Source organism: Bufo bufo, chromosome 2, assembly GCF_905171765.1.
Source record: "Bufo bufo chromosome 2, aBufBuf1.1, whole genome shotgun sequence".
NCBI classification, from domain to species: domain Eukaryota; kingdom Metazoa; phylum Chordata; class Amphibia; order Anura; family Bufonidae; genus Bufo; species Bufo bufo.
In genome coordinates this window covers 780,183,715-780,200,534 of record NC_053390.1, presented here as the reverse complement: position 1 = coordinate 780,200,534, position 16,820 = coordinate 780,183,715, and the positions used below count along the sequence as shown (strand labels likewise).

The window sequence follows — 16,820 nt, the reverse complement described above, 5'->3', positions numbered from 1 at the left end:
GTTAGTAAGTTAGTTAGTTAGTTAGCTCATATATATAATACAGATAGTCAGTGTCGGTTAGATAGTGATATAGTGTAGCTGATAGGTTCCAGTGCAGGGTGTTAGGTAGTGTGATAGGGATTACTGTGCTGTGCACAACAATACTTAGTGCACCAATCAGTAATATCTACTCACACCTGATCAAATGTGAAGTTGCAGGTATTGCGCAAAAAATCTGTGCATCATTAGTGCCGATTTGCGCAATTCGCGAATTTATTGCAAATATCTGAAAAAATGGCAAAATATCGCGAAAATAAATATTGCCTATGCTGCTCATCACTACTCGGGGACTCCCATTCTAATGATTGGTGAGGGTCCCAGTGGTAGGACACTCAGTGATCATACATATATCACCTATTCTGTGGACAGGTGGTAAATATTGTTCATGAGCCAACTTAAAGGGAGTCTATCACCTGCAAAATCAGTTTCCTAGTAAGCATACTTTCATGTACTGTAGGTCCTCCAAAACATAACCATGCCTTTCTTATGATAATCCACTTTTCTAATCTTGAGAAATACTTCTCTTTATTTTATGCAAATACATTTTTGGTGCACCGTGGTTGAGGCTGCTCTGTTTGGTGCACCAAAAAGAGACACCTTGGCATCTCCTGCATCATCGCTACCAGCTTTGAAATCTCAGAGACTGTCAATCAAACAAGGAGAGAGGTCCCGGATGACGTCACTGGCAGAGCAATGGTGCACCAAATGGATTGGCCCCACCCATGGTGCACCAACAACTTTATTTGCATAAAATAAACAAAAGCTTTTCTCAGGATTAGAGGACTGGAGTTATGTTTCTAGGAACCCACCCCACATGGTAGTATGCTTAATTTGAAAAGGATTTTGAAGGTGACACTTCAAGTATGACAAATCCAATTAAGTCTGGCTACAAAAAGAAGGTGTTGTAAAACATTTAGTGATTTTTTAATGTAAATTTGATAACATTTTTTTTCTATGAACATGAAATGATCATCCTGATTTTGTCAGGATCGGATGCTGTCTATGTGCCCCATAAGCCTCTAGATAATGTATTTTTGAGAAAAACATGTTTGGGTCGAAGAGGGTTTTTCCAACTATTCTCTACTGTTTTCTGTAAGATTAGCACTGTGACCTACCATTGCCACCATAGGAAGAGGGCATGCACCAGTGGGTGGTCTGGGATGGGTTTATAAGATCAATAGTTGCCAAGGCCCAGTCATGAAGCTCTTGGGATCAAGGTATTGACAGTTGATATTGGCCCCTATGTCTAGGTTGCTAAGAGTCCCCCTGTTGCAAGCCCAGGTGGTATCAGGTCTGAAGAGAAGATTGCTTTCAATATCTTAAAGAAAACTAGGAAGCAAAGGTCTGGAATACATGAGCTATGCCCAACAATGAGTTGCAGATCTTAAAGAGAACCTGTCATCAACTTTATGCTGTTCATACTAATGGAAGCATAAAATAGAGACATTTAAGTTGATTTCAGAGGTCTGTCCTTTATAAGTTCAAAGTAAGTGGTTGCTGAGAACCAACATCACAATCATTGCAGACTGGGCCTGGAAAGGAGTCACGGCCACCTGAGAAGAGTCCTGGTTATTCATGAATTCCTGCTCTCCTGCCCACCTGCTGATGACTGACAGTCTTCTACCTAGTTTTCTCCCTTTCTCTCTAGGAGAGAACTGCCAATCATCAGCAGATGGACAGAGAGCAGGAGATTAGGAATAACCATGACTCTTCTCAGGTAGATTTGACTCTTTTCAAGGTCTGGGCTGTAATGATTATGATGCTGGTTCTCAGCAACCACTTCCTTTTAGGTCATGAGTGACACACCGTTGAAATCAGCATTTCTGTCACTATTTTACGCTGCCCTCAGTGACATCAGCATAAAGTTGATGACAGGTTCCCTTTAACTCAAGCATGGTTACTACCATGTCGGCGGAAAACCCAATGCTATTTTGGAAACACTGACATGTTTTATGTTAAGACATAGAGCAGACCAGTGCTCTCCAACTAGTGGTTCTTCATCTGTTATGAAACTACAACTCTCAGTGTAACCTGACAACCTGTGTGTATGCACTCCATATGGTGCGATATAGTACCTCACATGTCTTTGTATAATGGAATTCATTTTCCCAAAATTATTACTTCTAGGGGGATATAGTTTTACAAAATGGCAATAGAACCTGTTTTCTGCTTGATACAGATGGATACTTCATATACCTCAGTATGACAACCAGGGCATTAAAGGGTACAAAATAAGGGGTTTTCTGGGACCCAGTGGGCCTCACAAACTAACCTGAATCACACATAACACCCCTGTAGGAGAAAGTTTGTGATATAGTTAGCTTTCCAAAGTACTGGCCTTTAAGGATCCTGGTCATGTGACGCTGTTCTTCTGAAAATCCAGCTTCTGCTGATCCTTCATCTGCTTTCTGCCTGGGCAATGGGCTAGACATCACTTCTGCTGTGGATGGGGCCAGAACTATTCCTGTTTTTGGTGCATGAGCTGATGAGATGTATTCAGGAGTTTCGCATACGCCAGGGAAAGGAATAGTACTAACGCCATCTACAGTGGAAGTGACGTCCCATCTGTAGCCCAGGCTGGAAACCTGATGAAGGTTGTGACACTGGAGGAAGCTGGATTTCCAGAAAAGGGGCATCAGTGACTGGATTCCCGAGAAGTCGATCTATGACAAACTGTCACTAGAGGAAGCTGTATTTTCCGAAGAGGAGCATCACATGACCGGACTCCCAAGAGGTCGATCTATGACAAAATTTCACTCGAGGAAGCTGGATTTTTAGAAGAGGACCATCATGTTACTGGATTTCTGAGAGGTCGATCTATCTACTTTCAGTGGAGGAAGCTGGATTTTTAGAAGATGAGCATCACGTGACCGGGTTCCTGAGAGGTTGATCTATGATAAACTTTCGCTGGAGGAAGCTGGATTTTCAGAAAAGGACCATCATGTGACTGGGTTCCATCCCGAGGCCGATCCATGACAAACATTCTCCTATAGGTGTGTTCTGTGTAATGAAGGTGGGTTTGAGGGATCCACTGGGTGCTGGAAGAACCCTTTAAGTGCTGTAATACTGATCTATGCAACCCATAGGTTTAATGCATCCATAATATATATATATATATATATATATATATATATATATATATACAGGTGAAACTCGAAAAATTAGAATATCGTGCAAAGTTCATATATTTCAGTAATGCAACTTAAAAGGTGAAACTAATATATGAGATAGACTCATTACATGCAAACCGAAATATTTCAAGCCTTTTTTTGGATGATGATGGCTTACAGCTTATGAAACCCGAAAGTCACAATTTTGAGGTCCCCTTTGCTCAGGGGGTATGGGTTAATTAGCTGACTATAGTGTGACACTTTGAGCCTAGAATATTGAACCTTTTCACAAAATTCAAATTTTAAGCTGCATTAATGCAATTCCTTTTAATTTGCATTACTGAAATAAATGGACTTTTGCACGATATTCTAATTTTTCGAGTTTCACCTGTATATATATACATATATATATATATATATATAAAAAATCATTGGCATGAGGCCATATATTTTACTAATAATGGGGACCATTTCAGTCCTTTAGATTGACCACAAGACTCACCCTTGGTTTTAGCATCAACAACTTAATAAAACTTCAGATAAGTAAAGAAATAGATTTATTTTGTTCTAAAAATGTTTTGTTCCTCATTAGTAAAACATAAATTCTTAACATTAAAACAGCTGTTCTGTCTAGACAGTGTGTACGTATAGAAGATGCTGGCGCTATCAGTGGGCATCTGAAGTTACAGAAGAAAACTAAAATTATCTGAGTTACATACTGATAGGCAACAGATATTATTGAAACTTACCGGTTTGCAGTTGGTTCGCTTGCCTGTCATGTCCACACCTGGTGGAGTTAGATAATCCCAATCACGGCCTTTATTATAAGTTATAAGCGTTGTCACTTTACTGTCTATTTTTTGATTGGCCAGAAAAACACCTTTAACTCCTCTGACCTGTAAAATATAACAAAGAAAGGGTCATTGATGAAATAAGAATCTTTAGTAAAATTTTATTTTTTCTTTCTCCATCCTTTATTTATTTAACAAAATTATTTCTTATGTTGTTTATCAAATATGGCCACCAGGAAGTGCTATATTAACAAAATGCAGCACCATCTGGCGACATAACATTTTCTTGTATTTGCAATTCCTTTGGTGTGATCATGTCTACCAGCGACTCTCTGCTTTCCTGAGTCAAAGCTGATACATTTAATTATCAAAACTTACTCTATATAGTCTCACCTTTCCCCTCTGCTCTCTCCCAGGAGTTGCGTAGTCGTAGTCAGACTATGGTTTGTGGAATCATGTCAACACCCTTCACTTCTTGTAGCTATTAAATTGGTATTTCAATACTTTAATGCAATATATAAGAAGTTTTTTTTAGGCTACTTTCACATCTGCATTCTTCTTTCTGGTTTTGAGATCCGGCATGTCCCCATTCATTGTCAATGGGGATAAAACTGAACAAACCGGAACGGAGTGCAGCAGAATGAATTCCGCTCCAGTTTATTGTGTTCTCATGCCGGACACTAAATCGCTGCATACATCGCTTTTGTGTGCGGCATGGAAAACTGAACATGCCGGATTCGACACCAAAAGCCATTTAAGTCAACGGTGCTGAATCCAGTTTTTTCAGAAACGTAAAAAAATTGATCTGGCGCCCATTGACTTACAATGAATCTGGCATGTTCATTTTCGATATAATACAACCTGATCTGTTCTGAACGGATGCAGCTGGTTGTATTATTTAAACGGATGCGTTTTGCTGTGGTTTTGAGATCCAATTGTCGGATCTGAAAACTGGACAGCAAAAACGTAGTAGTGAAAGTAGCCTTACCTTCTTGGTAAATGTCCCTTGTAAATGTTTTACTTTTTTTTTTCACATTTGCAATGGAGCTCAAGTTTAAATTATTTTTTTTTCAGTCAACATAGTGTTATGATGGCTTGTTTTTTGTGTGATGGGATGTATTTTTTAATTTTAATTTTTTCCATGTTCCAATATACTGTATATTGTGTATTGCAAACTAGTCACCATATTCTGAAACGCATACTTATGTTTCTACTGATGGAGCTGTGTGAGGGCTTGTTTTTCTTTTTGCAGGTGGGAACGTGAATCTGCGATTTCTTGTACAACGCACTGTAATACTTCTCCATTGCAGTGTATTGCGATTTTACCATTATTACAGCCACCAGAGGCAGGTTGTAATAGGAGTATTAACATGACAGGCCTAAGGCCTTCACTAAGCCTCTGGGATGCTATGACGACCCCTTGTCACCCCACAATGTGGTTGTCATTGGGGTAAAGAGGGAGCCCCACTCAGATGCTGAGGTCACTATTGAACATGAGTGGTTAAAAGCTCAGAGATGGGAGTTATCTCATACCCTGGCTGCTGCAGGCAGTTGCCATCTGTATAACATAGCTGGCATCTGACAGCAATCCCAGTGAACCTGAGATGTACATAAGGGTGCATTGTGACGAATACCACACTACGTGGAGCACGAGACCCGGTATTGTCCCTGGTTACCAAAAACGTGACGTTACGCCCTCCAGAGGAGCAGGTAAGGTCAGGTTGGTACAGTTTACACAGACACCTCCTGTCCACGCGGGCACAGAGAGGCAACAAGCTGAGAGAGCCTTTTTATTGCAGCAGGGGGTCCGGTCCGCTAAAGGGATTATATAGGGTGAGAAACCAACCCACGGTAGCTTACACCTAGGCCAAAACACGGACGTGGGATTCGTGATCGAGATACAAGATAGCACAAGAATAAATTATATATTTAATTGCCGTAAGGGCACACTAGATTTAACACAATATACACAGAGAATATATACAGTGGTCTGAGGTTGCAAATACAGGTTATATGGGTACAACAGATATACACAGAGAATATATACAGTGGTCTGAGGTTGCAAATACAGGTTATATGGGTACAACAGGGTTAAGCAGAGTAAAAATCAGTTACTGGGTAAGATGAAAGTTCCTTTTGGTTGTGAGATGTTCTTTGCTGGAGTCCACATGAAAGGCCGTGATCTCAGCTAGTTCCTGGGTCCCTCTAAACACATTACACGATGTGACTCTTCTTCAGAGAAAGACACACCCACTTGCTGGCATAAGCCTTTTAACCTGTAGCCGGCCACTCCCCTCCCGGCCTCAGGGAGGGGTCCACTCCCCCTCTTCTGGGCTGGCAACAAATGACCCACAAAACCCTTTAGGGTTCATAGCTCCAGACCAGAGGGTCACAGGGAGATGGTACTGGGACCAACGGACCTGCCTGGGTTCCGGCTACAAGTAGAGTCCAAACCTGGTACCGTTATGTGGTTTCTATGGGGAGATATGGATATCTCCCTTCCCTTACCTCGCCCCATTAAACAAAGACCATGGGCACATACATCGTGGCCACCGGGACACAAATATGTATCTGGTTTGTGCCTGCGATGGCCAGGTGATTTATAATTCCTTATGAAAGGTAGGTGCCAACATGTCTGGAAGGTATCATTGATCCTGGCAGGGCTGATACCTCCTGCTGGGGGTTTTCCTGCAGGATTTAGCTTGGCTCCAAACTGGTTGACTGAGGTGTGACCTTCTCCACCTGGGGCCTCCTTGAAGCCTGGACCCCTGGGGCTTTCTTCTTTGCCAGCTGACACTCAGATGGCTGCGGGGGGGGGGGGGGGGGGGGGGGGGGACTTATTTTGCATGTACACTGATGAACATGCCAAAAGGTGAATCAAATGACAATCAGGGCTGGGGCTTTGAAGCAGGGTCCTCCTGTGGAGTTCACTACCTCCGCTATCTGTCAGCAAATGGGGGTGTGAGGACATGGCTGACAGTAAATATTAATCCATATTCCTCACACCTAAAGGGGTTAATATTATAATAACTCTTTGTAGTGGTCAGAGATCAGTTTTTCTCATGGAGAGTAAGATAATAAACTTCAGCCACCACTGGGGAGAGCTTAGGAGCCCACTGCATACAGTTTAAACATTGAACTCAATAATAGCGCAGTATGCACTAAGCTCCGAAGCTCCCTCTAGTGGTGGCTGAAGTAGCAGTTATCATGTTATCATTTAACCCTATACAGGAATTTGGTTTAAAAAAATGAAAATCACAACTATACATATATATTAAGAGAACAAAAAAATGGCTTCAAAGGTCACCATTTAATTGAACCCTTTCATGCATCTAGTGATTCCCATAGTCACACTTCCTCTGGAATCATGGTTCAGAATATACTGCAGCTAAGCTGTGAATTACGAAGACATTGATGTCATCCACAAGTATGCAGACCCCCTGGATGGCAGTCGGTTATAAATTCACAGCGGCTATTTTTATTTATATGTAAATAATCTGCACAATGATCCCTCTATAACTATACCGCTCTGTATGCAATTTTAAGTGTTTCAGAATGTCTGCCACGGGGAAGGTTTTCTAAATGTAAAAAGCCAATATTTTTCACATAAATATCCAAGTTCTCGTCAGGTACTAGAAGTAAAACTATAGTTTATATATTCGTAGAAAATCTTAAGCGCTTACAGATCTGGAAGAAAAAGATTTAAGACAATATTTCTTCTTCCAGAGGGTAAAATATACGTTACAGCATCAGAGGTTGGAAATGGAAAATATGTTCACCTGAAAACCTCATGAAAAGTACATTACATGCGGAAGGTAATTTATGTGCTGGCGCCCATTTCCTTATAAATCATCACATGATTAACCCCTTAAGAACACAGATTTTTTTCAAGTTTTTTTTATATTTTTTATTGACGTATTGCAAAAGCTACGAAGTATTTTTTTTGTCTACATAGCCATATGAGTGCTTGTTTTTTGCAAGATGAGTTATATTTTTCCATGGCTCTATTTCGGGGTGCATATAAGTTATTGTTTATCTTTTAGTAACTGTTTCTGGGGTTAAAACAGCAAATTCCCCTTTTTTACATTTCAAATTTTATGTTATACTACTTTTGAATAATAAAAGCACTTTTTGAAAAAAAAATAAAAACAGTTTTTTTATGCCACCATATTCTGGGAGCCATAACTTTTTTATTTTTCCGTTGATGGAGCTGTGTGAGCTTTTTTTTTTAGAGCAAGTTATAGTTTTTTTTATTGGGACCATTTGGGAGATATACAGCTGTATAATAACTTTTATTAAATTTTTTGAAGATGAGGTATCCAAAAACAGCAATTCTGACATTTTTCTCATTTTCTTATTATTTTTTTTCTTTACAGAGTTTACCATGTGGCATAAATAATGCATTATTTCTTGCTGCCTGTCTTAGACGGTTTAAAAAAATAAAAAATAAAGTTTTATTCAAAAACAAAATAAAATATGGGTAGAAATAATCATTTCACCCCTGTCTCAATGTATCAACAGGCAGATGGGACCTATGGCCAAAGAGATATCAGTGGAATGCGAACATCACCGATATCCCGTCAGGCATAGGGGTCCATTTGGAAAGGAGGGAAACTACACAATATGGATATTTGTGTGTGACCCTCCAATGTGGTCAAAGTACTGCCACAGTCTGTACTGAACCGACCTAGTCCCAAAATATACAGAAAGATGTTCCCCAGTTTGCGCAGGAATTTAAATGTTATATTAAAATATATATGCATTTCACTTCTGCAGTTATTTCTGTTGAAAGCATATAGGGGCGTATTACAGTACAACAAGAAAAATATATACGCACTGTACTGTTGCAGTTATTTCTGGTGAAAGCGTATAGGGGCGTATTACAGTAAAATAGAAAAATATATACGCACTGCACTGTTGCAGTTATTTCTGGTGAAAGCATATAGGGGCGTATATTTATTAAATAAAGAAAAAAATATACGCACTGCACTGTTGCAGTTATTTCTGACGAAAGCATATAGGGGCGTATTTCAGTAAAATAAGAAAAATATATACGCACTGCACTATTTAATTGTTTTCTGGTTAAAGCGTATATAAGGCCTATTTAATAAAAAAAAGAAAAATATATACGCACTGCACTGTTGCAGTTATTTCTGTTAAAGGCGTATAGGGGCGTATTTCAGTAAAATAAGAAAAATATATACACACTGCACTGTTGCAGTTATTTCTGGTGAAAGCGTGTAGGGGCGTATTTTAGTAAAATAAGAAAAATATATACGCAATGCACTATTTATGTGTTTTCTGGTTAAAGCGTATAGGGGCATATTTCATAAAAAAAAAAAAAATAAATACGCACTGCACTGTTGCAGTTATTTCTGTTAAAAGCGTATAGGGGCGTATTACAGTAAAAAACCAAAAATATATACACAGTGCACTGTTGCAGTTATTTCTGGTGAAAGCGTATAGGGGCGTATTACAGTAAAAAAAGAAAAATGCATTCTCAGTGCATTTCTGCAGTTAAGGGTACTTTCACATTAGCGGCAGGGGATCCGGCAGGCTGTTCCGATGGGTGAACAGCCTGTCGGATCCGTCCTGCCGCTAGTTCACATGTGCCCACAGACTGACGCTCTGTCCCCATTGACATATGACATGCAGTACTTTTAGTCCGGCTGCCTCTCGCCGTGCGCTGCCGAAACTCCGCCCTCGCCCCCATTATAGTCAATGGGGACGGAGCTGCAGTCCGGAGGCACACAGGCTGTTGATCCGCCGTAACAGCCTGCCGGACTCCCCTGCCGCTAGTGTGAAACTAGTCTTATGCCTCATGCACATGACTGTTGTTCTGGTCTGCATCTGAGCCGCAGTTTTTGCGGCTCGGGTGCGGACCCATTCACTTCAATGGGGCCACAAAAGATGCAGACAGCACTCTGTGTGTTGTCCGCATCCGTTGCTCCGTTCCGTGGCCCAGGAAAAAAAATAGAACATGTCCTATTCTTGTCAGTTTTGCGGATAAGAATAGGCATTTCTACAATGGGCCCCCTGTTCCGTTCTGAAAATTGCGGAAGGCACACAGGCGGCTTCCGTGTTTTGAGAATCCGCAATTTGCGGACTGCAAAAAATGGAACGGTCGTGTGCATGAGGCCTTATTCTGGTGAAAGCATATAGTGGCCTTTTTCAGTCCAAAAAGTAAAATATATGCTCAGTTCACTTCTGCAGTTATTTCTGTTGAAAGCATATAGGGGCGTATTACAGTAAAAAAATAAAAATATGTACGCATTTCACTGGTGCACTTATTTTTGGCAAAAGCGTTAAGTGGCCTATTTCCGTACAAACAGAAAAATACATTCTCAGTTCACGTCGGCGGTTATATGTGTTGAAAGCATGGCTGGGAGTCAGCAGGGTGGCAACAGTGGGAGGTCGGGAGCCAAACGTGCCCCGGGTAGAGCACCTGCTTCGCAGCAGCCTACCTACCTGCGAAAGGACCTTTGGTGACGTCATTGCGCTCACCACATGGTGAGCGTGATTACGTCACTGAAGGTACTTTTCCAGCCAGGTCCTGCAAGAAGAAGAAGGAAGAAGACCAGCCCGGCTGCGCGATCAAGTGGATAAGGTGAGTTACATTTATTTTATTTTTTAACCACAATGGACCTTTTACTTAGCATTCTTAATTAAAGAATGCTATTATTTTCCATTATAACCATGCTATAAGGGAAAATAAAATATACAGAACACCGATCCCAAACCCAAACATTAGTGAAGAAGTCCGGGTTCGGGTCTGGGTACCACAGTCATCTTTTTTATCACGCGCATGCAACACATTGCACCTGCGCGATAAAAAAACTAAACATCGGAACGCAATGGCAGTCAAAACTGACTGCCATTGCGTACCTACTCGCAGGACTTTCCCGCAATGCGCCCGCATCTTTTCCCACAACGCCCGTGTGAAACCAGCCTAACTTTACACCCCCCAGCTATACATATATATACATTTGATATGACATTTAGCAAGAGTTTAAAGTGCCCACATATAGCACATAGTGGGACACTGCATCAAGATGAATCAGGCGTGGATCAGCCAGGATTTCCACACACTAATGCCTGATGCATCAGACTAGATCATCTATGGTGCCACACCAACAATTTGACAAAAGAGACTGGTTTCTTATGGCTACCTGCCTCAGCTACTATTCTGATGCGGTTACCCGCCTGATGCCACTCATCTGATGCCAAGTGCTCCTTCTTTCACCCACCATCTTCAGCGGGTACTGGTATTGCCACCCACCTCCACAGTATGTCACCTTGCCACTCTGTGGCCTCCTGATGCTGCCACCACCTCCAGACTCTGTCATTGTGCCGCTCTGTGGTCTCCTCATGCTGCTGCCACCTCCAGACTCTGTCATTGTGCCGCTCGGTGGCCTCCTCATACTGCCACCACCTCTAGACTCTGTCATTGTGCCACTCTGTGGTCTCCTCATGCTGCTTTCACCTCAACCACTATGTCATAGGTCTACTCTGTGGACTTCTCATGCTGTTTCCACCCTCCCCACTTAATGACTGGGCCACTATTTTGGCTTTCGGCCTGGCTGACATCATCATTTATTTGACACTTCTTCTGATCTGTCAGAAGGAAGGAAAAACGAGACGCACAACGGATCCTGTCTGTGTAGCAGCTGTAAGGTCTGTATGGTCCCATCAGAATTGGCTTATGATTTGGTAGCCAAAAGCAGGAGTGGGTACAAAACACAGAAGACATGCAAATATTCCATTCACGTGTCATCTCTGTTTTAGATCCACTCCGTTTTTTTTTTTGCCTTTAGCAATACTGATGGATTATTGAGCAAATGCTGACCGAGTGAAGGCGTATGCTCCACAGACAGGATCCGTTTTTTGTGGGTTATTGTTCTGACGGATCAGAGAATGGGGAAAATTAATCAGTGACATCAACACAATCTTACTGCTGACACCCTCTCCACTCTGTCGGGGGGCTCTACTTGTATAAGCGTTTAATAGAACAGGTTCTGTAGACATTTATGTGGAATCAGCTGCCGACAGTGTAAAAAGAGTGCACTTCTTCTTGGCGCTAACATCGACCTGTAAGACTGAGTGATTCTAAGAGCGACGCCTGTCATCTGCATGTCATACGGACTCACAATATTATTTCACTACCACAGCAGACTCCCTATGCATGTTACTTCAAGGCACTATAAAGGCTCTCAGCCAGGAAATAGCAATTTTTTTACGTAATTCGCTGCAAATTTATTCAGATCAAAATTAATTTTTCCCGAAAAATTTGGTGAACCGGCGAATCAAATTTTTTAAAAATTCACTTATCTCTATTAATGAGTTTCACTCCAGATTTATCATTGAGACTTATTTTTAAAAAGTTGCAAAAAAGTCGCAATCTCTCTGGGACAGTGGAGTAGGAAAACTGGAGTAGCTTCTCTAGACAAAAGTGTTAGGTCTAAGGATAAGTAACATGGGACAATTGATAAATGTGGCATACAGTACTCCAACTTACACTTAAGCAAAACTGACTTCAGATTTTCCTCTCTTAATAAATTCTCATAATTTTTTTAAACTATAAGGAATTGCACTGAAATGGGAAAAAGGCAATTTTTTACTATTTCATTAAAATTTAAAATTTATTAAAATTTTTATTATTTTAATATATTATTTTTAGACCCTTCTATGGGCCTCAATTACTAGTATAATACATGCAGTAATTTCGTAGTGCAGTTTATTATACCAGTCAGCCTAGGGCTGACAGGTCTAATAGATGTAGAAAGATAGTGGATGCTGAGGTCTTCATTAGGCATTGTGGGTTGCCAATACAGTGATTTAACCCCCCTCCCCCCCCACCATGAGTAGGCCAGTGAGAACAATTATAATTAATGCTGAGTATAATAAACTGCTTGGACCAAGCACCAAAGGTAAAATTGTAGACAGGGACAGGCTGAGGTCAGGGCAGGCAGAGTTCTTGCAATTCAATAAACAGTCCAAGGTTAGGGTGGGCAGGGGCAGCTCAGGGTCAGAACAGAGATCAGGTCAGGCAGTGAAGGGTAAATTCCAGGAAAAAGGCTGAAGTCGGTACAGGGGAAGATGTAGATGCACACCTTTGCAGGAAACTGGTTTATCAGAACCTATTGTTCAGGCACCATCCCACAGGATAAGGTTTCTTAAATGGTCAATAACTTTTCACACAGCTTTGCATAAATCTATAGTACAAGTGACCCCATTAAACATTCTAATAAATCAACTCAGTGAGAAATGTCTAGTTCTCCTGTTATCAGCTGTTTACCAGTTAACCCTCCGCCCCCCCGCCCCCCCTCCATTTCTTTTCGCTTTAAAAAATGTCCTATTTCCATTCAGGACAGATCATCCCTGCAGGAGGATCATATAACACCTCAGTGCAAGTCTATAGAGGGGATGGGGAGGATTGAGTAGGAACTCAGAGACAGGTACTGACAAAGAGAGATTGCACAGCTACAAAGGAATGTTTTAGCGCAGCACAAGTGCTTCATTTAAAACCATACATGTCAGTACTTCTCTCTATTGTCATTCTTTATTCTTGGGCTGCTTCTGAGTGACTGTGAGACAGTTACGAATGAAATTCTCCTCTACTTTCTGTGTGCAGTGGATGGCAGCTAGTCTTCACTCATCATGTGTGGCAGAACCGCGAGCTAGATATTCAGCAACAGAGCACAGAGGAATCCTGCTAAAAATACCAGATACAAGTCACATAATGGCCAAAAAGTGTTATTCCACATGTACACACATTGTACTCTTGATTAATGCAAAGTTTGTTGAACGTTCAGTGACGCTTTTAGTCACTGGCTGGGGAAAATTGGTCTGCGTGTGTGCTGGGCCCTTAAGAGCTGGAGGGACTATCCATGATCTACGGACAGAGAAGAAGGGTTCCTCAGCCTGCAAAGAGGAGAGAAAAGATGGAGGAAAGATGGCAGCGGGTCTGGTCAAATGGAACCCGGGAGTGGGGGAGCAGGTGAGTGGAGTGGAGTGGCAGCAGGTCCGGACCACTACCACAAGACTATATTGATTATGTAACAATTACAATGTTTTAATAGCACGTAGAAAATGTAGGAATGCAGAAAAAATATCTAAATTTGGCACCATAATCCTCTAGTGATTTTGCCTTCCTTGCCTACACAACTATAGCCAATGCACTTGTAAATTTAGCAAATTTGGGGAATTCCTCTAGAAGGCCTACACAAATTTTAAGTTCTGCTATTGAGAATAGGGATTTGTTGATTGAGTCACCTACTGTATCTGTTTACTTGCAAGCATTTAACTGGAACATTCTTGGTTATGTCTGCTGGAGCTCTCTGGATTTTAAGAATTGTATGTTCCCTACCTGGCAGAAGACAATTTAAGACCGGAAAACAGACACTGATATTTTTTCTATTCTTTCAATAATTTTGGGTACATGTTCATAGCGAATCAAAGCTGGAACTCATTAAGTAGTGATGGCCTACATTTTGCATTGTCAGCATGTACATCCCCTGCTCTGGGTTATCCCTGTGCAAAGGCACGAGATCACAACAGGACAGGCCTGGCATCCATCCACATACTAAAACGTGTTTTTTTTTTTTTAACAATTTGTGGTTTTGGAATAAAAAAGAGAGAAGAACAAGGTTTGGATTATTTGGAAAATTAATGACCGCCTCACATAGAAGTCTGGCACAGTTTAGAAACTTCACTACTTACACCGAGGAAAAATAATCAAATGTGATTTAGGGCTTCTTACACTGAATTATCCTTGGCTACTCTTTTTTTCGAGATGTTGCTACAACTGGAAAAATGCATTCTTGAAGGAAGACAGAGAGACACATTTATGGTTTTGTTCTCACTAGGCCTTTGAGTGAGTGGAAAAATGGCTTAAGGAGATTGTCCAAAAAGTTCCATCAAAGTCACGGTACATAGATTATTTTTTTATAGGTTGCAGTAATGTTTATACCATAACCTATAACCGTTCTAAAAAAGCAAATCAAAACCATAGGGTCACTGGACTCCCACAAGATCAACACACTCCTCTCCTCCTGCTATGGAAATTCTTAGGCAACAATAAGGTGCTCTGTCAGAACCCCATTTAAAAAGAACTTCTGTCTCCGTGTCTGGCAGTGGTACAAACTCCTAGTACTAGCCTAGCGGCTTGCAACGGTTTTTCATCTATATCACCCAAACTCCTGGCTTATCAATGACTGCTCACAATTTGGCAACTTCTTGGCCATATCATGGTCGAGTCCTGAGGCCACTGTGCTGCTTTGAAATTCCAGCAGATACAATGCAGTTTTTCTACAGATGGCCTGTCCTGTGTGGACATACTCTTGACCTCTCTTAAAATATCTGTTTTAGTAACTACTTGCATTCCCCATGTAATAACAATTCTGGAGTATCTTATGATTTGATGTGCAATTCCTATTTAATTCCTACTTAAAGTTATAATAAAATCACCCAAACCAGAACTTTGCAGTTAGGGTTTGCTCAACCCTAGTTAAGATCAAGAAAGATTACAATAAAATAATTAAAGTATCAATAATAAAGTCCGGAGTACAAAGACAGAAGCAGACTCTAGAGAAAACCATAGTTTCTCGTGTGAATTCTCTCTGTAATGATGTCTGATGCCACTGCTGTCTCTTGTAGGTTACAGAGTAATAAAATATCAGGGAGAATGTGCCGTGGGTGACAACTGCAATTTTTCATATCCCTATGTATTCTGATGTTGAATCCCCTCCAGGCTGCTTTCTGCAGATGATGTAAACCTATGGCCAACCAGACCTCTGCACACTTCTCTGCTGAAATTGGCACACAGCCTGTGACATGAATGCTGCTGCACAGGCACAGTCTGCAGCCTCTCCAGTGCCTAAAGGTGGCCTTACAGACCGGACAAACATTGGCTGAACCTGCTGATTTTGGCAGGACCAGGGCCTGCTAATCCTTCAATTTAAGACTTTATTGAAGACTACACCAAGGGCAGATTGGCCAAAGACCCTACAGGGAAATTTCCAGTAGGCCGATGCCCAGGGGTCCACCCAAGCCCTCTGCACGGCCACTGGCCAGGTACATAATGGTCTGATGCTCTCAGAATGAATTAATGATGGGAGCATCAGGTACTTATGCACCTGGCCAACAGCCGCAGGTGCCCTCCTGAAATCAACTGTATCACAAATATAGTTGAATACTGTGGCGAGGGAGGCAGTATTTTGCACTGCACTGTGGCATTTGGTTCTGCTGGGGCAGTATCTTGTGCCGCATTGTGATATTTGGTTCTGCTTGAGTGGCATTTTGTGCTGCACTGTGATATTTGGTTCTCCTGGGGCAGTATCTTGCGCCGCATTGTGATATTTGGTTCTGCTGCACTGTGATATTTGGTTCTGCTGGGGTGGTATTTTGTGCTGCACTGTGATATTTGGTTCTCCTGGGGTGGTATTTTGTGCTGCACTGTGATATTTGGTTCTGCTGGGACAGTATTATGTGCTGCACTGTGGTATTGCAGGCCCTGCCTACTTGTCCTACATCCCCCAGTTTGGACCTGCCTACAACATGGGGCCACGTTTAGCTTTTTTTCCAGGACCATTTTAAGTTCTGCCCCTGACTGCACCATTGTATCTAGTTCAGCATTCCAGGTAAGAAACTGTCCTTCTTCAGGCACACTTGTAGTCCTGTATGGCGCATGAGCAATAAGTGTCTTCAATATAAATTCTTAAGGTGGACTTCCATGTTTGGGATTTTTTATGTAGTTTTTGATGCCAAAGGGTCATAAACAGATGATACATATAGAGGACTGAGTCATGGTTCTCATGGTTTTGGAGTTAAAAACTGCATCAAAAATAGCATTGAGTGCTCTTTCTACCTCTGATTGACTTCT

The 16,820-nt window shown here is 41.4% G+C and overlaps 1 protein-coding gene across 2 annotated transcripts in view; it reads right to left on the bottom strand.

Moving 5' to 3' along the window:
- SORCS2 (sortilin related VPS10 domain containing receptor 2) overlaps positions 1 to 16,820 on the bottom strand; it is an 894,852-nt gene that overhangs the window by 96,893 nt on the left and 781,139 nt on the right. For both annotated transcript variants that reach the window (XM_040419144.1, XM_040419145.1), the window contains exon 10: positions 3,899 to 4,045. In XM_040419144.1, the coding sequence (XP_040275078.1) occupies positions 3,899 to 4,045 (147 nt within the window). The remainder of the gene's footprint in view (positions 1 to 3,898; positions 4,046 to 16,820) is intronic.